Source organism: Rhineura floridana, chromosome 4 (assembly GCF_030035675.1).
Source record: "Rhineura floridana isolate rRhiFlo1 chromosome 4, rRhiFlo1.hap2, whole genome shotgun sequence".
Classification (NCBI taxonomy): domain Eukaryota; kingdom Metazoa; phylum Chordata; class Lepidosauria; order Squamata; family Rhineuridae; genus Rhineura; species Rhineura floridana.
The window spans coordinates 205,656,160-205,680,432 of NC_084483.1; the positions used below are offsets into that span (position 1 = coordinate 205,656,160).

Genomic DNA, 24,273 nt, shown 5'->3' on the forward strand with positions numbered 1-24,273 from the left:
GTTTGATCATTTGCATGCTTATTGAGTTCAATGGGATTTACTCCTGTGCAATCATGCTTAAGATAGATAAAACTGAGGATGGGGGGTCGGAGGAGGAGGGGAAGGAGGAAGGGGAGGGAGGAGATTGGAAGAGGATGGAGATGGGGAGGGAGGGACAAAGGAAGGGAGAGGGAAAGGGCAAGAGGAAGGGGGAGGGAGGAGAAGGGAGGGTGGGTTTGATCATTTGTATACTTTTTGAGTTCAATAGGATTTATTTCTGTGCAATCATGTTTAGGATAGATGAAACTGACCTGGGGGAGTGGCAGCAAGGGGAGGAGCAGGAGGAGGAGATTGGGTGGGTGGGCACTGGACAGAGGGAAAGCCCCTTTCCTTTCCAAAAGGATACATTGTGAACAGTATCATTGCTTTTCAGCTCCCCCCCCACCTTATTATTCTACAGCAGGCACATGTAGCCTCACACACAAATTTAAACCAAAGCTGTCCCTGGCCACATCCACACCAGCCCTTTATTCCACTTTAAACAATCATGGCTTCCCCCAAAGAATCCTGGGAAGTGTAGTTAGTGAAGGGTGCTGAGAGTTGCTAGGAGATGCCCTGTTCCCCTCACAGAGCTTCAGTCAGAGCAGCTGACTGTTAAACCAGTCTGGCCACTGGACCTCTGTCAGGGGAACTGGAGTCTCCTCTCAGCACCCTTCACAAATTACACTTCCCAGGATTCTCTGGGGAAGCCATGACTGTCTCAAGTGAAATAAAGGTCTGGTGTGGGTGTGGCCCCCTGATTAGGCAAGCCCAGCAGCTGGGAGTCTGACTTTTAGAACTCTGACAGCTGGTTCTTACTGAGCATGCCCAACATTATCACTGAGTTCAAGGCAAAATTTCTTAAGTTAATTAAAAATCAGCCAGGCATTTTTTAACTTTTAAACTACAGAAGATGAAGGTCAGAGTATGGAACAAGGTCAGTAATAGGATTACAGGTACTCTGTGAACACGGCTGATTTTTATGAATTTCAACAAATTATGAGAGCTCTGAGAGAGAAAAGTCCAAAAAGCATCTGGGTGTTTTTTTTCTCTTTTTACACTTTGAACTCTCTGTTCTCTCTTACTGTTTTTTGTATTGCCATGAAAATTTAGAAGGTTGTTTAGCAAATGTTTCTGAGTTCAGGACCATACGTTTTCTAAGGTTTTGTTTTGAAATGAGCTTATGGGAAGCATCAGAATGGCATGGGGGTATTTTCAATTTAACATTGCAGAATGCAAAAAAAAGCCACTCTTGTCGCTGTATAGCAACTGTGGAAAGTTCTATTATAGAGATGAAGTATAAACCCTCTTCAGTCTGGGAGACCAATTCTCAGGTATCTCCCATGCAAGTGCCACAGAGACTATGCATGCTGAATGCACTTTATACAAGCACTAACATGGTGTAAAGGCAACCATCATCATTATTATTACATTTATATCCCACCTTTCCTCAGAAGAGCTCATGGTTCTTCTTCCCCATTTTTGCCTCACAACAACCTTATGAGGTAGGTGAGATTAGAAACAGTAACTTGCTGAAGTTCACAGAGTGAGAGCTTCATGGCTAAGGAGGGATTTCAATCTGGTACTCTCCAGTCCTAGGGTGGTAGTTAGTGCTAGTCCTACTCAGTGTAGACCCACTAAAATGAACGAACATGACAAACTTAGGTTCATTAAATTCAACAGGTTTGACTCAATGGCCTTATAGGCCTCTTTCAATTCTACTATTGTATACTCTGAGTAGAACTTAGTTAACTACAACCCCTAGTCTGAAACACAAACAAATCACATAGAAGGTGTTACTGGCCCACCTACTATAAAACTTTATTTGAAGACATCAGTGATGACTACGGAAACCCACGTCCATACCCTGTTCTTGTATAGTCCTCCATGAAGCTCATTCTCCACACCTTTGGTAAATCCTGCATTGGCCAGGAGCTAGACCAGCTGACCTTTGAGATCCCTTCCAACTCTGTGAGGTCCTTTCCAACACTATGACTCTCAAATTATGGTTTTCCTTTTCTTTTTTGTAAGTTCTCTGCATAAGAAATTCAGAAAATGCAGGAACAACCTGAAGGACCCAACTGAAAACTTTTTATATTTTTAATCCAAATACTCATCCTATCCTTATGGAACTCTGCTTGCTTTTTTAAAAAAATACAATAAAAGCTCTCAAATCTCTCCCTTCTATCCGTAAGTTCAGTAGGTGGTTTAGCAGAAATGCTCCAAGATCATAGCTATAAAATGTTACTTTATAGTCTTCAAAAACCTACACTCAGAACCTGTTGGAATCTTCCCTCATCAGTTGAGCTAAATAAGTACCTGGAAAGCCTTTGGTAAAAGACACTAGATTGCATTAATTAATCATTTAATTTTCTTCTGATTTTTCTTCCATTCCCACAGGCAATCACTGCTCTTCAAAGGCAGCTACATGACTGTAGTTCACTGGAACAGCCACAGAACAAGATGCAGGTCACACATGGGGGCAGCTGGAGCTTATTTATTAGGATTGTAGATTATAGGAATTCCATTGGGGTGGGTGTGTGTGTGTGCAAGAAGCAAATGGTTTATTTACTTTAGATTTCCATTCTATTGCAGTGGCTTGGTGCCTGCTGATTAAAGAAATCTGAACTGATTAATCAGATGCATCTAGTTGATCAATCAGTTAAATAATTTATTAAGACCGCAATCCTATGCCCATTTTCCTGCGACAAAGCCACATTGAATACAGTGGATTAGCATCATATGCACATTTAACTTACATTAATTCAACTACATGCGTGCATCCAAAAACATTAAATAATGCGGCCAATTCCGCCTGCCATTCCACTCAATGAGGAGTGAGCATGAGACAGGAGACATGAATCTGCTGCCCTCTCAGTCGATCTTGGTTCCCGTATGCCTCTCATAATGTGAGCATCCTGCCGCTCTGTGTGTGATTCTAGTGTTTAAAGGTATTTTTCGTACTGTACTTTACGAGCAAATTAAGGGATTGTCGAGGGTAATTTTGACTATACGTGATTTTTGTCTTACTCGCTGACAGTAGAACCTAACCCAAGATGCGACTCCACTGTACACTGGAAAGTACTTCCATTCAAATATAGGATTTAAGTGTAATCTCCTTACACTTACGTATAAGTTTAACCAGTCATTTTTTAACAAAAGAAGTTTCTTTGTTTTTAGATTATGCATGCATTTGTCATAGCAAACATAAGAAGAGCCTGCTGGATCAGGCCAGTGGCCCATCTATTCCAGCATCCTGTTCTCACAGTGGCCAACCAGGTGCCCTAATGGGAAACCCGCAAGCAGATCCTGAGCACAAGAACATTCTCCCCTCCTGTGGTTTGCAGCAACTGGCATTCAGAAGCATATACTGCCTCCAGTCATTGAGGAAGAGAACAGCCATCATGGCTGGCAGCTACTGATAGCAGCAGAGCATAAGATGATGATGATTCAGGGAAGAAGGAAACAGACACAGTGTTTGTGCCACTTTTCAGATAAAAGGAAAACTAAGCCTGTCACTTGTGTGGAAATAAGGTCCATTAAAATTATTGAGACTTCCTTCCAGGGAAACACTCTCTCATACAGCTTAGTGTCAGACCCAAGAACAAGCTACAGACTTGTAGATCTCCTCCTTGGAGGAATATTCCTTTTGCAGAACATAGTCACTGGTGAGCACACATTTAATGCATTCTTCCACTAAAGAGGCAGAATTATCACCAAGGGACTCCACACCATCCATCACCAAAGCTTGTGACAGCCTAACTTCTGGCACCCTAGTAACATAGAAATATAAGAAGTTGCCTTCTACTGAATCAGACCATTGGTCCATCCGGCTCAATATTGTTGACTCTGTCCGGCAGCAGCTCTCCAGGGTTTCAGACAGGATTCTCTCCCGGCCCTACCTGGAGATGCTGGGGATTGAACCTGGGACCTTCTGCATGCAAGGCAGATGCTGTACCACTGAGCTACCCTCAAATGTGAGAGATGCCTCTCCAAAAAACCCCAAACCCTCAGCATCTTGCCTTCACCACAATCTAATATTGGAGGCAACAACAGACTATATAGTAATGCTGAGAGAAATACTGCTTTAACTGTGAGTAGACCCTCTCAACGATTAGCAGAGTCGAGCAGTATTGTAAGTAGATTCCAGTCCATTGCTCAGAGCAGTGATGGCCTTTGCCCAGCATTTAACTCCCTGTGTTCTGTCCACAGTACTGAAATATTTCCTGACATTTCAGCCTTCTGAAATTTACAGTCTGCTTAATACTGCTCTCTACCTGCAGATATCTGCTAGCTAGATCAGGGGCATCTAGCCTGTTGCCATCCTTGACCATTAGCCATGCTGGCTGAGGCTGATGGGAGCTGGAGTCCAATAACATCTGGAGGACCACAGGTTAGTCACGCTGGACCTATACGGAAGGTGCTTCCACCGGCCAACTCTACAGTGGATCCTCCATGGAGTTTAGCCAGGACATTAAGTACAGAATGTTGCTCAATATACAAAGGGCTCTTTCTTCTTCCCTGCACTCGAGGCATCCCATAAAGCCTACCTTCCTTTGCCAGCAATGCCTAGACATCTTACTCACTCTTCATTGTCTATAAACAGGACATTCAGTGAGAGTTCAAGTTCAGCCTTGCTACACCAGCTGGTCCTCACACATATACAAAATTGTGCTCATTTGGGTTTATTTATATTTTTAAAAATCCACTTCAGTCCTTTGTCGAGAATGTAATCTCAGAGTGAGGACCCAAACACACCGTTCAAATTGTGAATTGGTCTAACAGGTAGGAAGTTCTTCCTAAAACTTCTGCCAGAGCTCACACTGCCCCAGGTGGCCAAGGTGAACAACTGGCTCCCCTCTTCCTCCCTCTCTGCCTCTTCATTGTTGTTGTTGGGTCGAGAATTACCAGTGTATCTAATTGCTACCTGAAGGCAAAAATCCTTCCATTAAAAAAATCTCAAGAGAAAAGGCTGTCTTGAAATGTATGACTCTGTCATCACTGATGGTTTTGCTTCTGCACCTACCATTTTTTTTACAATGTTGAATACAGACTTATAAACAAATAAGGAATTATCAGGCTAACTTCTAGAACTGATCTTCACCACAGCAGTATGTCCGTTCAGGTCCAGTTCCACCCCCACTTCAGCATCAAAAACTGCTTTGCCATGGGATAGATCGTTGCTTGGAAGAAGGCTAAAAGTTCCACTGAGTGCAGGGAGGCTCCCTGGCCTGATTCACATGTATTACTAAAGTTCAGCATTGTATTTAACAAGCTTCCATATTCATGTGCTTCCCCCTCCCATGTCCTCCTCACTGCTCATCTGTGAGGAGATCGGAAACTTTGCTACCCTTTTCAGCTAACCTTGATTACCCTTATGTCCAAACCCAACATAGGCGGTTACTGTTAAATATAGTTTAGGAAAATGAGCCAACTTTAAATTCTGGCTTGGTTCCCTAAACTAACCTCATTAGTCCAGCTGCGGACCTAACATGTGACCACAGTACATTGAAAAAGGAAACAAAACCTTCCAATCTCCAGAGGAGGGAAGGGAAATGTACATAAGCCCAAGCCTTGCATACGGTCATTCCTATAGTGATAAATTGTGAAATAGTGAAACATTAAATGCTTTGTCCATTTGGGCCCCGAGATCTGATGTTCTAATACTTTTAGTACTGTTAGAGATTCTTATGGAGTTAACCCTGATTTACAACTCTGTCCTAGGCATTTTGGATAATATATTCACCTGCAATGCCATATTAACACACCCACAATGCCAAGAGTAAGAGAATTGACTGAAATGTTGCAAACAGCCACAAGACTTTGGAAAATCCATTCTAAGGGCGCTAGCCAACTAACATGTTCCATCAGTGCAAAGATTTCTCCTTGCACAAATGGAATTTACCCCCTTCTCCTCCTCCCATGTACCCCAACCCTTCAGAGCAGATTTGGGGAGGGTGTGGGTGGGGATATGTTAGTAGGATACTGCCCTAAGCATTTTATCTTCCAGTGCACCCAAACTTAAGCTTGGGATGTCTGGCTGGCATACAATTCAGATGAAATCTGGACTCCAAACTAAAATGGATGATTTCATGTAAATGAAAGTATCACACAACTGTGTTTTAGTGCACAGTTAAACAGAAAGCAAGTGTTTATTCAATCTAAATCCTCACCACCACTCCTCACAAATTTGCTTCAAGAAATTGGACTGCCTTCAAGTCGATCCCGACTTATGGCGACCCTATGAACAGGGTTTTCATGGTAAGCAGTATTTAGTGGGGGTTTACCATTGCCTTCCTCTGAGGCTGAGAGGCAGTGACTGGCCCAAGGTCAGCCAGTGAGCTTCATGGCTGTGTGGGGATTCGAACCCTGGTCTCCCAGGTCGTAGTCCAACACTCTAACCACTACACCACACTGACTCTGGCTTCCCCCAGAAATTAGAGCAGATTAAAACTAAAAGAAACAAAAAGAAACTCGGAACGATAACAGTGACAGCCAGAAACTTAATTCAGGTCATATATTAAAAAGCCATCAAGTTAAAAGTAATACAACTAACCACCCACTAAGGCTGATGACACTTAACTATGGTTAAGGACTGCTGAAATTTGTTTCCTTAATCCTGGTTAAAGTTTCAAACACATAGTGAAACCATGGTTTAACCTGCTGATCTAATCATGGTCCCCAGAAGGAATACAACAGCAGCAGCAGAACAAGATGAAGGACTGTTTCATCTGTACGACTATACTCTGTCTCCGATTATAACTGAAGAGACCGACTGACTCTTGACGATACCTATCAGGAACATCAAGCCCTGTAAATGGCTAAGGCTGTTGCGCCTGTCCCCCAAGCTGTAGGAAGTGCATCATTTATCCGTGCCATGTGCACACACTCCAGAGTAAGCTACAACGTCACAGTCACTGCCAGTGGAAGTTCCCTCTGACCAACTGTCCATTTGGCCTCAGGTTATTGGAGGCTGCCACCTCTTTATGAAGTTGATACAAGGTGAGTGGGCAGGTTTTGCATGAGTAGTTTGGGCAGCATGGTGGCTCTTGCTAGTCTATGATGTTAGCCTATTATACCTGGTACTCTTGCATTTTCCTGGATTCTCAAGGATAAATTTGTCCCCTTTAATCATATGTCTCAACAGTTTGGTGCAATTGCTGCTGGAATAAGGGCATAGGCATATTTTTATGTTTAAAGTATGTATATTATTTTGTTTAAAATATGTGCATTTTCTAGCCTCTTACTGCTTGTTGATTTAATGTTCATGAATTTTGTATTGTTTATTAATTGAAATGTTTTTCCTTAGGTACTCAATTCTACCTATAGGTTTATCATAACATTTTTATTATTAATTTTCATAGTGTTTGGTTGTCCTGAAATTATTGCACTCATTTTTGTATGATTGTGTTAGCCTGCTGGGCTTCCTTTGGGAAGGAATACAAATAAGCACTGACATAAACAAATGTCTAAGGAGACTAAGAGATGTTTGCCACCTGGAAAGTGGAAGAACTGGGAAAACTGCCTTAACCATGGTTTCACATCATCATCATCATCATTATCATTGTCGTCATCATCATCATTATCATTATTATTTATTACATTTGTATACCGCCCCATAGCCGAAGCTCTCTGGGCAGTTTACAATAATTAAACACATTAAAAACAAATACACAAACATCATGGTATTTTTACAGCCAAACATTATTGTTTAGGTATTCAGATTAAGATTTATCTAACCATGGTGAAAGAAACAAACTATGGGTAAATATTTTATCTGCATAAGGCCTAACAGGTTATTAATGCTTACTGTTGGCAATGGCATTTTCTAGAAATTCTAATGCACATTGTACAGGCAAAAAGTGCAGCGACTTCCATGCAAACCTCATCATATCAGTGGGGATTAATCCAGAGCACTGTAATATTTTAATACTCCTTTATAAATCCCATTGATTTCAATGAAACTTGTGCAGGAGCTATTCTGATTGTCTGACTCTATTTTGAAGAACATTTGAAAATTCAGTTGTTATTTTTCAACTAGCTCACTGAACTTTTGAAGAAAGAAAGTTTCATTCAAACAGTTCAGAATTTTGGATTCTCAGCACATAAACTATGCACACTTGTGACATCTCCACCTCAGGATTCAGAATCACTCCCTGGCAATTATTCGACTACAAAGTTTGTTTAAACATTTTGAAAAGGGTAAGCAGAATATTAAAGCATTTTGCATGAATACTTCAAGGGACATCTACAACGGGTTGCTTAGCACATATTCCTAAAATATTTAATAAAACCAAATTAGTAAAAAAAAAAACCCTTCATGATATATTCCATTATCTTTGTTTAGCAATTGTAAGCAAAAATAGAATTTGTTTTCAAATGCAAATGGCACAAACCGCCAAGGTAAGCATGCTTAGCAGTGCAATCCTATACATCTACTCTCTTCCACAGAGTTCAACAAGATTTACTCCTAGGTAACTGGGGATAAGACTGAAGAATCCCATTCATTCCAATGGGAGAATTCAACGTGTTTAAATCTCTCCCATTCAAAACTGAGGGATTTAAAAGTGCTTACCTGTGGTTGAATACAGCTCACCTTAGATTATGAATAATTATACAAAATATGGACACAGAAAAAATACATTAATAATAACAGTTACACCAACCCTATAAAATACAATCAAATCTACATAAATGTTAACATTAATTTTAGAAAATGAAACAGACTTCATGCAGACCTTTCCTTCCCAAAAAATTAAATGAGATCTCAACTATTCAACTAGACAAGAACTGTGTTTTTTTCCAAAAAAACTTATATATTAGTTTTAAAAAATAAATTTATATACTATGTAAATGGAAACCTCTATTTTTGGCCCCTAACATTCTAATCCTAAACTCATTATTCATAATAAAGTTCTTTTGATTTCAAAGGAATTAACTTCTACATAAGTGTGCTTGGGATCACTGTAATGTAACAACATTATATATAAGTTCAGGATCTCATAAACAGTTTCATAGAGATTGTCAACACAGTTTCTGACATGTTTTGTATAAATTGAATTAAAGTTATTTTTAAAAAAGTAAGAGCCTTTATTCTAACAGCTGGTGGCACAACTGAACAATCTTATATTTCAAAAAAGTTCATCAACTATTTATCCTACACAACAAAGTACCCATACCAAGATGTCATTACTCTCCGAACTAGTAGTGAAGGAAAGAAAGAGTCATTCAAGGCCTAGTTGACAAGATATTCATGTATTTGTTGGTTCAAAATTACAAATAAACCATTCCTCTCCTCTGTCCTAAGTTCCAGATAATTTTAAGAGAAAATTACATACCTAAAATCATAATGAATCTTAGTTTTTTGTCGTTATTTAGTCATTATTAAACTACTTAGCCCAGTAAATTCAAACTCAAGCAAATAAATTGTTTCCTACCAGTTATCTCAATCAAAGGTACAGAAACTACTAACCAAAAACTTTCCTCATCCAGAGTGATCAACCCAAATTCCATTTCCTGCCACAATCAAAGAATCACTGGTTGTTTCTTCCCTCCTCTCTCTCCATCTGTTAGAATTTGCTCCTGAAGTAAACAATTCACTGATCTCACAAATCTCTTATGAAAGATATATCCCAAAACTGCTTCCATGCAGCAACAAAAATGCCATCTTCCTAGTTTCTCGTTTGTCTTCAAGCACAGACTGGTGTCTTCCAGCTGAACATCTTGGGCTTCCCTGTTGTCACTAACTGAAGGGGAAGGTGCTTGGTAAAGGAGGAAGCACAAAAAATAAATGCTGCTGCTTTATAAAAAAAAAAAAAGATTTTTTCCCCATTAGGATTTAAACTCTAATCATACTTCACAGAAGATGCAGGGAGGGGACTCTTTTAAAAGTTAAGGTTTGCAGTATATTATGAAAATGAAAGAAAGAAAAGCTTATACTCTCAACCAAAAATTTGCAACTTGATCCTAAAATATTAAAGTCAATGAGAACCTTTATCCTGCAAACTTATACAATTTTCTTAAATTAAGAATATTTTCTCCTTTAGAATCTTTCCCCCTCGTACATTCATCCCCGTCTTGCAACCTTACTATACATAAAAAAATTAAATACCGTATTATCCTATATGTATAAGGACAAACACTGTGATGGCTTCTTTAAGAAAAGCTGTTATTTCCCATACCAGTGATGACCGAATTTTAATGTACTGCCACTAAACAAAAAAAAAGCCCAAGCGACTTTAATAACCTTCTAAGTTTGAAAACCAGAAACTTCTGAGTTTTTCTGTATCCCAAGATGGTTTTCTTTCCTGAAGCTCAAGCCGAGAGAGCAGACAAAAGAATCCGATTTGACTGAACAGTGCCAAGTCTTGCCTTTTTTTCCCTTTCTTCAGCTCTCTCCCTCTTGCTCGCTCCCAGCATGGCAACCTTCCCAAAGCAAGCAGTCTTGGCAGAGCTCCAGCCTGTGCCAGGCTGTTGGGAGTCCTTGTTTCCAGTAGATGCCCTTTGCAAATCAATTAATAAACTTACATATATATATATATATGCAACCAAATATAAATATATATATATTCCAAACCAAAATGATGGGCAGAAACCAAATCCTGGCACCAGCATCGCTTCATCCTGCCAAATTGCCTTACAGACTTCATGGTGTTGTACACTGCACAATGGTAACAAAAAATTTTACTCGGTAGTCTTGGAGAACTGGAAGCAATGCACCATTCAGCGATAAGAAATGTGTTCTCTAGAAACGTCGGCAGGCAATATATAAACATGCCAAGAGTCTTTCAAAGGAGGTTCTATCCATAACATTAAGAAGCATAGAATACTGTACTAATATTAGACTTTCCTTGTCAATGGCTGATAATAATGGAAAAGGCTCCAGTATGGAAACATGCCTAGATTATGCCAAAAACTGAAATAATAATGGTTTTGTGTTTTCAGAGAAAGAATAAGACATGTTGGTGGGTTTTTCCCTTGTGTCTCATCCAGTTAGGTATAACAATGTTGGAAACACAGGCAACAAGTGTCTTAAGTAGACAATAACATGCAACTTTAATTGGGGCCAGTCCATGAAAGGTGTTTCCCTTCCATGCAAAGGCCTGGTAACACTACTCTGGGATCTTGTTGTTCATTTGCAAACATTTATTGTTATTTTCCCAACAATAAGAAGAAACACCAGGCCCATCTAATCATTACCCACCCTAAACTACAAGTACCTCTATATTACTGAACACATGAACAGAAAGCAAAAGGGGAATCAGAGAAGGTGCCTGGGGGAAGCCTGCAAGCAGGGAGAGTGTTCTTGCACTCCGGTCCTGCTTGCGGGCTTCCCCCAGGCACCTGGTTGGCCACTGTGAGAACAGGATGCTGGACTAGATGGGCCACTGGCCTGATCCAGCAGGCTCTTCTTATGTTCTTATGTTCTTAAAACACAAAAGAAAACATACCAGCCCAGAAGGAGAATAAATCCAGGAGATTCATTTAACATAATTAAAACAGCGTGAAGGGAGACTGCATATGGTAAACATATGTAAGCTTCAGTGCTGAAATAGTTCAACAAAAGTTAGCCAAATCAACTTGTATGTCACATCAGAGACGTTGTGCCTATGTTAGGTTACGTTTTGACTTAGCCTGAGCATGACCCTAACCTTCACTAACAATATTTGAGCAATACTTGGCGTGAGTGAATTAAAATGGATGGGAACGGGACATTTTCAATCAGGCAACTACAAAATATTTTATGCAGGAAATGACAAATTAAGAAGAAACGGTGTTGCTTTAATAATAAGAAGTGATGTAGCAAAAGCAATTAAGAGCAATAACGCAAGGTCTGAGCGAGTTATATCAATGAGATTTGATGGGAAACCTATTAACATAACCATCACCACAGTCTACGCTCCAACGGCAAATGCAGAAGAAGAGGAATTGGAGAGATTTTACGCAAAAGTACAGGAAGAAATTGTAAAAGATCAGAAAAATTAAGGGGAAATTCAAACCAAGAGTAGGGATGTTGAATAATCAAAAGGGGAACACACTGACTGACCAAGATGAAATAAAAGGAAGATGGAAGCAATACACTGAAGAACTCTATAAAAGAGATGCAAGGATGACAGATTCATTCACGGAGGAACCGTATGATGACGAACCAGAAATTTTAGGATGTGAGGTGAAAGCTGCTCTTAAAATACTTGGAAAAAACAAATCACCAGGAACAGATGGCATAGAGTTGCTACAAATTAAAAAAGGTAAAGGTGTCCCCGCACTTATAGTGCGAGTCATTTCCGACTCTTAGGGTGACGTCTTGCGACGTTTACTAGGCAGATCGTATATATATAAAACTGACAAATCACCGGGCCCGGATGGCATCCACCCGAGAGTTCTCAAAGAACTCAAAGGTGAAATTGCTGATCTGCTAACTAAAATATGTAACTTGTCCCTTGGGTCCTCCTCCGTGCCTGAGGACTGGAAAGTGGCAAATGTAACGCCAATCTTCAAAAAGGGATCCAGAGGGGATCCCAGAAATTACAGGCCAGTTAGCTTAACTTCTGTCCCTGGAAAACTGGTAGAAAGTATGATTAAAGCTAGATTAACTAAGCACATAGAAGAACAAGCCTTGCTGAAGCAGAGCCAGCATGGCTTCTGCAAGGGAAAGTCCTGTCTCAGTAACCTATTAGAATTCTTTGAGAGTGTCAACAAGCATATAGATAGAGGTGATCCAGTGGACATAGTGTACTTAGACTTTCAAAAAGCATTTGACAAGGTACCTCACCAAAGGCTTCTGAGGAAGCTTAGCAGTCATGGAATAAGAGGAGAGGTCCTCTTGTGGATAAGAAATTGGTTAAGAAGCAGAAAGCAGAGAGTAGGAATCAACGGACAGTTCTCCCAATGGAGGGCTGTAGAAAGTGGAGTCCCTCAAGGATCGGTATTGGGACCTGTACTTTTCAACTTGTTCATTAATGACCTAGAATTAGGAGTGAGCAGTGAAGTGGCCACGTTTGCTGATGACACTAAATTGTTCAGGGTTGTTAAAACAAAAAGGGATTGCGAAGAGCTCCAAAAAGACCTCTCCAAACTGAGTGAATGGGCAGAAAAATGGCAAATGCAATTCAATATAAACAAGTGTAAAATTATGCATATTGGAGCAAAAAATCTGAATTTCACATATACGCTCATGGGGTCTGAACTGGCGGTGACCGACCAGGAGAGAGACCTCGGGGTTGTAGTGGACAGCACGAAGAAAATGTCGACCCAGTGTGCGGCAGCTGTGAAAAAGGCAAATTCCATGCTAGCGATAATTAGGAAAGCTATTGAAAATAAAACAGCCGATATCATCATGCCGTTGTATAAATCTATGGTGCGGCCGCATTTGGAATACTGTGCACAGTTCTGGTCGCCTCATCTCAAAAAGGATATTCTAGAGTTGGAAAAGGTTCAGAAGAGGGCAACCAGAATGATCAAGGGGATGGAGCGACTCCCTTACGAGGAAAGGTTGCAGCATTTGGGGCTTTTTAGTTTAGAGAAAAGACGGGTCAGAGGAGACATGATAGAAGTGTATAAAATTATGCATGGCATTGAGAAAGTGGATAGAGAAAAGTTCTTCTCCCTCTCTCATAATACTAGAACTCGTGGACATTCAAAGAAGCTGAATGTTGGAAGATTCAGGACAGACAAAAGGAAGGACTTCTTTACTCAGCGCATAGTGAAACTATGGAATTTGCTCCCACAAGATGCAGTAATGGCCACCAGCTTGGATGGCTTTAAAAGAAGATTAGACAAATTCATGGAGGACAGGGCTATCAATGGCTACTAGCCATGATGGCTGTGCTCTGCCACCCTAGTCAGAGGCAGCATGCTTCTGAAAACCAGTTGCCGGAAGCCTCAGGAGGGGAGAGTGTTCTTGCACTCGGGTCCTGCTTGCGGGCTTCCCCCAGGCACCTGGTTGGCCACTGTGAGAACAGGATGCTGGACTAGATGGGCCACTGGCCTGATCCAGCAGGCTCTTCTTATGTTCTTATGTTCACTGAACACCTCACTGGGGATTACAGTATGTATAGATGAAGCATCAAGACTGCTATGGAGGCGAGCAAATTTACCCTCAAAATGCCTTGCAAACAATTCACAGAGGGCCTCCGAAGGGTCTAAAACTCCATTTCCTAGAGCTGATGTCAACAGACTCCTGACAATATGGAAGAGCTCCACTGGAAGGCTACTTGAGGATGCAATGGAGGCAGAGAAGTGGGCCTTTTTCACCACTCTCACCACCGTACAGTAGGCATGGTTATGATGTTTTACTCATGCCCGATCAGCCTCATAGCACATCTTTCACCACTTGCACTCTAGCCATCATCCAGCCTGTTTCATTGCCCTTAGTTTACTGGTGTACCAAGGTGCAAACCAGGCTCCACAATGCCAGAGAGGGTGCTTGGGGGCAACCATGTCAAGAGCCTGATGCACCTCGCTGTTCCACAGCATGACAAGGGCCTCAACAGGCTCACCAGCTCTATCTACTGGGAAATCCCCCAGGGCATTCAGGAATCCATTAGTCTCCGGGGGCAGAGCATCTTCATCTGTCCATCACTCCTGCAGGGGAGAATTGGAGCCATCAGTCTAAACTTCACCAGGAAATGGTCTGACCACAGAAATGGGGTGACATACATCCCCCCATCTCAAGACCACCCCTTCCTCCATCTGGACCAAAAAACAAGTTGAGGGTATGCCCTGACCTATGTGTCAGGCCAATGACAACTTGAGACAGCCCCATGGTCGACATGGAGGCATGAAGCCCCAAGCCGCAATACTAGTGGCAGCCTCAGCATGGACATTGAAATCACCCAGGCCTATCCTTCTGAGCTCCTCCAATACCACAGCCGAGATGGCCTCTGCCAGCTCAGTCAGAGAAGCTGCCAGGCAGCAGGATGGACAGTACACCAGCAACAAACCTAGTTTTGTGTCTCCTCGGCTCATCACCAGGTGGTGGCCCTCACAGCCAGCTCCAAGACAGAGTGGGTTTCCTGGTGACAGAGATTGAAGTTCTGTGCACCACAGCAACTCCTTCCCTCCGTCCCTGCAGCCTGTGCTGGTGTTACACCAAGTATCCAGGTGGACATAGCTGGGTCAGTTCAATTCCTCCCAGCTCACCCACCCAGGTCTCAGTAATGCACACCAAATTGGCACCTTCATCCATGATCAAATCATGGATGAGTGTGGTCTTATTGTGTACCAATCTGGCGTTAAATAACAGCACACACAAGCCAATGGGCACAGAAGATGAGCAATGAGGAACCGTTTATGAGAAGAGTGGGAGCGAGGAACAAGGTGTAGATAGCCTTGCCCTCATCTTCTATGGTAGTTCACCACCTCCCTACAGCCATACCTTCCTCTATCCGTGGTCATTGAAATTGGGGTGGCATCACCCAGGTTCAGAAGAGGGCAACCAGAATGATCAAGGGGATGGAGCGACTCCCTTACGAGGAAAGGTTGCAGCATTTGGGGCTTTTTAGTTTAAAGAAAAGGCGGGTCAGAGGAGACATGATAGAAGTGTATAAAATTATGCATGGCATTGAGAAAGTGGATAGAGAAAAGTTCTTCTCCCTCTCTCATAATACTAGAACTCGTGGACATTCAAAGAAGCTGAATGTTGGAAGATTCAGGACAGACAAAAGGAAGTACTTCTTTACTCAGCGCATAGTTAAACTATGGAATTTGCTCCCACAAGATTCAGTAATGGCCACCAGCTTGGATGGCTTTAAAAGAAGATTAGACAAATTCATGGAGGACAGGGCTATCAATGGCTACTAGCCATGATAGCTGTGCTCTGCCACCCTAGTCAGAGGCAGCATGCTTCTGAAAACCAGTTGCCGGAAGCCTCAGGAGGGGAGAGTGTTCTTGCACTCGGGTCCTGCTTGCGGGCTTCCCCCAGGCACCTGGTTGGCCACTGTGAGAACAGGATGCTGGACTAGATGGGCCACTGGCCTGATCCAGCAGGCTCTTCTTATGGTCTTATGTTCCTCCTTACTAAAAGTCCTCCTAAACACCTGATATGGATCCAACAAGAGCCCACCAACAAAACCTACCTGAGCCAATTATCCCAATAGGCCTCTGTGAGAACTGGGGACGGTCAGACCAACTCAATATCTTTTACAAAGGGCACATCTGTCTCATAGCCAGGGAGGGCCAGCCTTCTGCCAGTTATACTCTGAAGGCATCTGGCGACTTTCTCCTATAGTTCAGTTCACTGCACAGGCTCTTATCTTGCACAGGAGCTACACATGTGCCATACACCCTCCCCGCTACCAATCTCGTCTAGATTGGTAAAAAAAAAAAATAGAAGGGGGTAGGGCCCATGCCCTTGGGCCTCCTCAAGGGCCGAGGCCCTTCGGTGTTGCTCCTTTGGTGTCAACACCAGTGGCGGCAAACCTGCCGCCCAAGGGCAGCCAGGTTTTTATGCCCCCTGACCCAGCCAGGAGCTGATGCAAGAGGCTGCAAGATTGAATGCAGCTTCTCTCTGGAGTCAGGATCAGGCAGGGGTCCCAGTCCTTGCAGCACTTATCAGGGACTTCAGCTGTCTCAAGAGGCAGCAACCCAGAGCAGCAAGTAAACAAGCACCAGATGCTCAGATAATCACTCCCAGGGCAGGTCTTCTCCAGTCCCCCAGTACTGCAGCTGGTTGGGAACCACTGCACTGGAAGAAGCGAGTGCAGGGGGCATAGATTATTGGAAGTCCCTGCAGGAGCCACTCATCAACCTGCTCTCAGTGAACACAAAGATCAGGATTGTATTCCAAGTTTTCACACCTCTAAAGAAGTGGCAAGACTAGAAAAGAGCTGTGCCTGGGACTCTGCAGATTTGGACTGAAGACCCGGTTCCATTTGCCATGCATGCTAGCCTTTGAAAAGACACAACATGGGTACTTTGGCTCTGCAGCCAGATCTGTTTTACCTATAGAAAAAGAGGAAGCTGCCTTACACCAAGTCAGGCTACTGGTCCATCTAGCTCAGTATTGTCTACACTGACTGGCAGCAGGGTTTAGTCAGGGATTTCTTTGCAGCCCTACCTAGAGATGCTGCAAAGCATATGCTCTGCCAGTGAGCTACGTCCCTTCCCCAGTGAAAGCAGATATTACAAACCAGAGTGGTTATTTAATATTTTTCCCAGAGGGGTGTTAGTCTCTTGCAGTATTAATACTTGCATTCATTCTGTTTGCATTCCAAAATATGCACCGAGGGGGAAAAATCAAAGCTTCAAATTGCCAAACTTTACATCTGAACAGTAGATTAGAATTTACATGTATGCTTAAAACTCTTTTGCCCATAGTTGTGGCAAGATTGCTGGAAGTTCATTTTAAACTTTGCTAAACCTCAGCAGACTTATTTATTTTATTTATTTATTTTATTTAATTTATAAACCGCCCTTAGCCAAAGGCTCCCTGGGCGGTGTACAACATAAAATAATACAATAAATCAGCAATCACAAAATATGAAATACAAATACATAACAATAAAATAAATTAGAATAACCAAAACATTAAAACGTATTTAAAATACATTAAAATGCCTGGGAGAATAGGAAGGTTTTAACCTGGCACCGAAAGGATATCTACGTAGGCGCCAGGCATACCTCCTCGGGGAGACTATTCCACAATTCGGGGGCCACCACCGAAAAGGCCCTGGATCATGTCACCACCCTCCAAGCTTCTCGATGGGTCGGTACTCGGAGGAGGGCCTTAGATGACGAACGAAGTGCACGGGTAGGTTCATAGCGGGAGAGGCGTTCCGTCAGGTATTGCGGGCCCACACCGTGTAAGGCTTTATAGGTCAATACCAGCACCTTGAATCTGGCCCGGAAACAGATCGGCAACCAGTGCAAACGGGCCAGAACGGGTGTAATATGTGAGGACCGAGTGGTCCTCGTCAACAGTCTGGCTGCTGTGTTTTGCACTAGTTGCAGCTTCCAAACCGTCTTCAAGGGCAGCCCCACGTAGAGTGCATTACAGTAGTCCAATCTAGAGGTCACCAGAGCATGAACAACTGAAACGAGGTCGTCACCGTCCAGATAGGGGCTTAGTTGGGCTACCAACCGAAGGTGGTAGAACGCATTCCAAGCCACCGAGGCTACCTGAGCCTCAAGTGACAAGGAAGGATCGAAAAGAACCCCCAAACTACGAACCTGTTCCTTCAGGGGGAGTGTAACCCCATCCAGAACAGGATGAACATCCACCATCTGTGCGGAAAAGGCACTCACTAACAGTGTCTCAGTCTTGTCTGGATTGAGTTTCAGTTTATTAGCTCCCATCCAGTCCATTATCGTGGCCAGGCAACGGTTCAGCACATCAACAGCCTCACCTGAAGCAGATGAAAAGGAGAAATAGAGCTGCGTGTCATCAGCATACTGATGACAACGCACTCCAAAACTCCGGATGACCGCACCCAGAGGCTTCATGTAGATGTTAAAAAGCATGGGGGACAGTACCGATCCCTGAGGGACTCCACAATGGAGAGTCCAGGGTATCGAGCAATGCTCCCCAAGCACTACCTTCTGGAGACGATCCACCAAGTAGAAGCGGAACCACTGCCAGGCAGTACCCCCAACTCCCAACTCCGCGAGTCTCTCCAGAAGGATACCATGGTCGATGGTATCAAAAGCAGCTGAGAGGTCAAGGAGAATCAACAGTTACACTCCCCCTGTCCCTCTCCCGACAAAGGTCATCATACAGGGCGACCAAGGCTGTTTCAGTGCCAAAACCGGGCCTAAAACCAGATTGAAACGGATCTACATAATCGGTTTCATCCAAGAGCGCCTGGAGCTGGCTGGCAACCACCCGTTCCAAGACCTTGCCCAGAAATGGCACATTCGCTACCGGTCGATAGTTGTTCAGGTTATCTGGGTCCAAGGAAGACCTCTTCAAGAGAGGTCTCACTACAGCCTCCTTGAGACTTGAGAAGTAAGGTCGTGCAAGCAGCCTTTGTAAGGTCAAAAGCCTACACAGATAGAATTCAGTGAGTCTTCAACTGGCAAAATATGCTTAGGACCACAATGAAACAATACATATTTAACTACCTAACAACTCAAACGTAGCCAATCTTATTCATTTGTACACAAAAACAAGGGGCAAACCTTGCACAACCAACAAGGGGCAAACATTGCACAATTTGCAACTTGTTTTTGCTTTGACGTTGTTTTTGCTTTGACGTAGTCAGGCCAGCTCAACCCTTGGACAACTTCTGTTACCACAGTCTGGAAAACCAGGGAGAAGGAGAAACTGAGCAGATTAACTGTAAAAAGGAAAGATCAAAGCAAGAGGAAGAGAAATGAGCTTGGAAATGAGCTTCCCAAATAGCGAGAGTTGGTTGATCCACATTCATTAGCAGCTCTGCATACCAAAGGAGTGACCTGGATGCAAGCTTGTCTGTGAAGTGACAGTGCTGTACATCTATTCACAGCAGCAGACATCAGGTCCATACTGATAACTGCAAGTGAAGAGTTTCTTCATCCCTAGGGTACGTGGGAAGCGGAGACTCTCTAGGGGGAATTTGAATAAAAAGGATTCAAAGACAGTAACCGCTGTGGACAAGACATATTATAATGTTATCTCTGGCACAGCTATTTTGTTACTGATAACCTTAGAAAGGCTTTTAATGTGGTTTGTTAAGCCATATCAGAAGTCCATCCCTCAATTGCAGTACATGAAACACTGTCCTTTTAAAAAATGTAAACACAACCTTTGGGAAATTGCAGATAACAGATTTTTTTAAAGATAATCTCCCTCTCTGGCACACACAGCCATTTTATTCATGGATAAACATTTTCCACAGCTTTCCAAAAGGCTGGTCTTGCTGCCAGTATTAAAGAACTCTTAGCAGAAACCAGTAATGATTTGAAACGATTGCTGATGAAAGTGAAAGAGGAAAGCACAAAAGCAGGACTACAGCTGAACATCAAAAAGACTAAAGCAATGACAACAGAAGACTTATGTAACTTTAAAGTTGACAATGAAGACATTGAACTTGTCAAGGATTATCAATAGCTCGGCACGGTAATGAACCAAACTGGAGACAATAGTCAAGAAATCAGAAGAAGGCTAGGACTGGGGAGGGCAGCTGTGAGAGAACTAGAAAAGGTCCTCAAATGCAAAGATGTATCACTGAACACCAAAGTCAGGATCATTCAGACCATGGTATTCCCAATCTCTATGTATGGATGTGAAAGTTGGACAGTGAAAAAGGCGGATAAGAGAAAAATCAACTCATTTGAAATGTGGTGCTGGAGGAGAGCTTTGAGGATACCATGGACTGTGAAAAAAACAAATACTTGGGTGTTAGAACAAATTAAACCAGAACTGTCACTAGAAGCTAAAATGATGAAACTGAGGTTATCATACTTTGGACACATCATGAGAAGACCTGATTCACTAGAAAAGACAATAATGCTGGGAAAAACAGAAGGGAGTAGAAAAAGAGGAAGGCCAAACAAGAGATGGATTGATTCCATAAAGGAAGCCACAGACCTGAACTTACAAGATCTGAACAGGATGGTTCATGACAGATGCTGTTGGAGGTCACTGATTCATAGGGTCGCCATAAGTCATAATCGACTTGAAGGCACATAACAACAACAAGATGTCATAGGGCTGTATCTTTGTCCCCAAAACAGGGCTATTGGGGTCAGGTTTTCAGAAATATGGGGATCTACATCAGTGTTATGCAGAGGCTTCCTTGCTCAGCAGCATAATTCTAAAATTATGAATCTCTGAGGTCTGTACCATGGATCCCAGGATGTTTTGATAAGTGGTCCAGATGCAGAAGAGGCAAGGCACAATCCTTCTCTATTTTTAATCCGCCCACAAAAGAGGGAATTCCAGCAGGGACAACTTTCTTAACTCTGCCAAAATTCCCTCTTCTAAACACAATCCTGCATCTTTCTCTGATCACAGATACTATTTAAACAACCTATCAGCTACTGTATATTTTGAGGACCTCCCCAAGCCTTAACAGCAAACAGGTATTGAATAGCCCCCTCACATCAAGTTATTTTATTTTATACACTGTAAAAAGTTCTCAGAGCAGCACAGAAACATCAATCCCTGAATAAAAATATTTTCCATTTTCTTGCAGTCAGGTTCATGAATATGCAATCTGCAGAATACATCTCTTTTATGCCTTTCTTACAATCAAGAGATTGCCAGTTGGGTAAATGTCTCCACCCATCAAGTGATGCTGTTCCCCAGCAACCTGCCTTTTGTTGCCAGGGGGAACCCTTATGGTGAGATACTTTGGTTTACAAGTGCATCACAGTCCTTCTGGGGTGGGGTGCAGCTTTGCATAATAAATGGGCTTTAGGCCCATGCACACAGCAGGGTGAGGGGAAGGTTAAGCAGCTTTTGAAGAACTCCAGAGACTGGAAGGGTTGTTTAATGAATATTGTGTGTGGTACTTAAGAGGTGATAAGGAAGTGTAAGGTTTGCAGGACTGTAGTCAGGTCATCTGAAAAGCTTAAAGAACAGGCACCATTCATCTACAAAGATCGTTTGTGTGCTTTTGACATTTTGCCTCTTTTCCAGCTATCACATGAAGAATTCCACCTAAATATCAAGTCACAGATAACTAACACATTCCTGGTTTTATTGCTGTTGCTTTTGGTTGCTGTTGTGAAGAGATTCTCCCTGCATCACTTCACTTAAAGCATAAACACTGATAACTAACACATCCCTAGTTTTGGTTGCTGTTGTTTTCATTTCAGTGGATACTACATTGAAGTATGCAGTCATATGAGTGAAGGTTCTTGTTTTGATTTTCTTTTCTAAAAAGAAAAAAAAGAAAGCTGTTTCCTGCATTCATAAACACTTCTAGAAGAGTCTGGGCAATGCAGCAGTCTCAAGTACCAAGCTACAACCACTTTAGGTTCTCAGAAAGGCCTTGAAACCCACTTATTTTCATGGGCTTATCCACAAGTAATTCTCTATGCTGCTATTCCCTTGGGTTGCTGGTCTTGTGGGGAAAATGTGTTAATTATTTATTTGTAGGCTGGAGCTGTATTTATTACCACTGGTTTTACAAATGTTTCCATTTTTAATGGGAGGTTTTGTATTGTTTCCTATGTTTGTTAGTATTTTTATCAGTTATTGTGTTAGCTGCCTTCAGTGAGTTTCTCTCATAAAGGCAGGCTATAAACATTTTTTTAAAAAATACATAAAACAAAAGTTTATAAAGGGCATGTCCATCTACAGCTTGCAGCCATTATAGCTAAATGGATGCTCCATGTTCAGAAGCAGAGGGCACCAGATTTCAAAGACAGGCCACAGAAGAGATGCTGCCATCATCCCCTGCTTCTGAACTTCCTTGGGGAATCTGGTTAATGGCTATAGGGCTAGCCACTAGGAGGAGTTCTAGACTGGAAAGAGTCTTAGTCTGACCCAGTTCTCACTTAGAGGGTCAGAAAAACTATGTAGGGCATCCAGTTCCCCAATAGCTACATGCCAAAGTGGATTTCCCCATGGTGGACCATACCAGCCAGAGACAAAAGGTGAGCTTCCCATTGTTTGCACACACATACTGTATAATGTGGGTTGCAAAAGAATAGGCAAGAGCCACATAGATTCTCACTTGTAGCCTCACACTATGCAACAGACCCAGTAATAACACAGCCACCAAATTCATGCAAATTGGTGAGAGAATAATCTAACATCTGCATTCTCCTTTCATTATAATCAGCCACAGGAGCCTCCAGTGCTGGTTAAATTGTTGAAACCTTGTGGAATAATAGACAACGAATCCTATATAATTTAATTCTACTCTATTAGTATCTAAATTACTAACTCAGGATTTCGGTACAAATGCATAAAGAGAAAGATAAAATTGAGAAGTGAGAGCATTTATGAAGCAGAGATGACTTTGTATTAAGAAATGTGTTTCGTGAATAATCAGGACAAGCTGCAAGCATTAGAGAACTCTAACTGTAGAGAACTGGGGCAAATGAGATGCTCTTCCAACAGAGCTGCCAAGCTTTCAACTGGCCCTTTTCCCTCTATGTAGAAATCAGCAGGTGATCACACTTATCTCCATGTTGTTAATAACTCCTCCAGCTGATTTGGGCACATGAGCCTGCTATTAAAAGCACAAGAGGTGGGCAGCGTTTCTTCCTGGTCAGTTAGCAACTCGACTTTCCAAAGGCAAAACATATGCAACTGAAAATCTTATAAGCAGGCTACAAGAGCGATGGAGGAGAAAAATATGTATTTATGCAGGACAACTTTTATTGGACCAGTGTAGGGCGATTGCTGCACTGCAGTTGTGAAACAAATAAATAAAGGCAACAATTATTATTATTATTATTGAATGTTATAAATGATATTGTTGTCGTTATTGTTGTCTACATACTACTGCACGTTAGAAATAATCAACTAAAGCCCAAGAGTTAGAAATAAACAACTAAAACCCAAGAGTACACAATCCCTTCCTAGGACTTGTGAAAATTCGCACAGGGAGTGAATGCCCCCCCCTCTCCCGGAGAGAAGGGAGGGGGAAGAGGTGCGCATGCTCTATTCGAGCCCACCTGAGACGCCCCCGGGCGCAAGCGCCGAGCGCGACTGGAAGAGTTCGCGTGAACGAAGGCGCATGCGCCCCGGCCTCGGCAAAGAGTCTCTGATGGGGTTAGTTTTAGGCGCTCCTTCAGGCGCATGCGCACAAAACACCCTCTCCTTCATCGGCAGTTGGCTCCCCTCAGAAACGTTTATCTCCCCCCTCTCCTTCCCGGCTGCTACGTACCCAGGAGAGGGACGAGGCTCCGGTTCCTTCCGGGCAGGGCTTCTTCTTTGCTGGGGACCTTTAGGGAAGAAGAAACGGCTTCTCCCATGGCGGCGAGAGTACGGAAGAGCCGGCGGGCGCTGGAGAAACGCATCGCCCTTCCCCCTTCCCGTCTTGGGCAAGAGGGTCGCGAAGCGGCGGCTTTGCGAAGGAGCGCGCGCATGCGCCGGAGGGCCCTCGATCTCGCGCCGCGGGGGGGAGGTCGCCCTTGCAGAAACAGCCTGTTTTGCTCGAGGGAGAACCTCTGTTGCAATTGTTTATTTGTATGTATATGTATATATATGTATTGATGTATGTCGTTTTGAAAGCAACAAACAGACCTTCACCCAAGCTTCCTCTGGATCCCCATAAGGATTCCATTAATCGCCTAAAAATATATACACATGCTTGTGATTAACAAAACAGAGGGTTTTATTTTACTAACAAAACGTTTTGGCTTCCACCTTCATCAACT

General features: G+C 42.7%; 1 protein-coding gene across 2 annotated transcripts in view; it reads right to left on the reverse strand.

Annotated features, from left to right (window-relative positions):
* MSRA (methionine sulfoxide reductase A) overlaps positions 1-23,986 on the reverse strand; it is a 296,741-nt gene extending 272,755 nt beyond the window's left edge. For both annotated transcript variants that reach the window (XM_061625813.1, XM_061625814.1), the window contains exon 1: positions 23,781-23,986. In XM_061625813.1, the coding sequence (XP_061481797.1) occupies positions 23,781-23,982 (202 nt within the window). In that variant the 5' untranslated portion in view covers positions 23,983-23,986. The remainder of the gene's footprint in view (positions 1-23,780) is intronic.
* Positions 23,987-24,273: the final 287 nt, after the last annotated feature.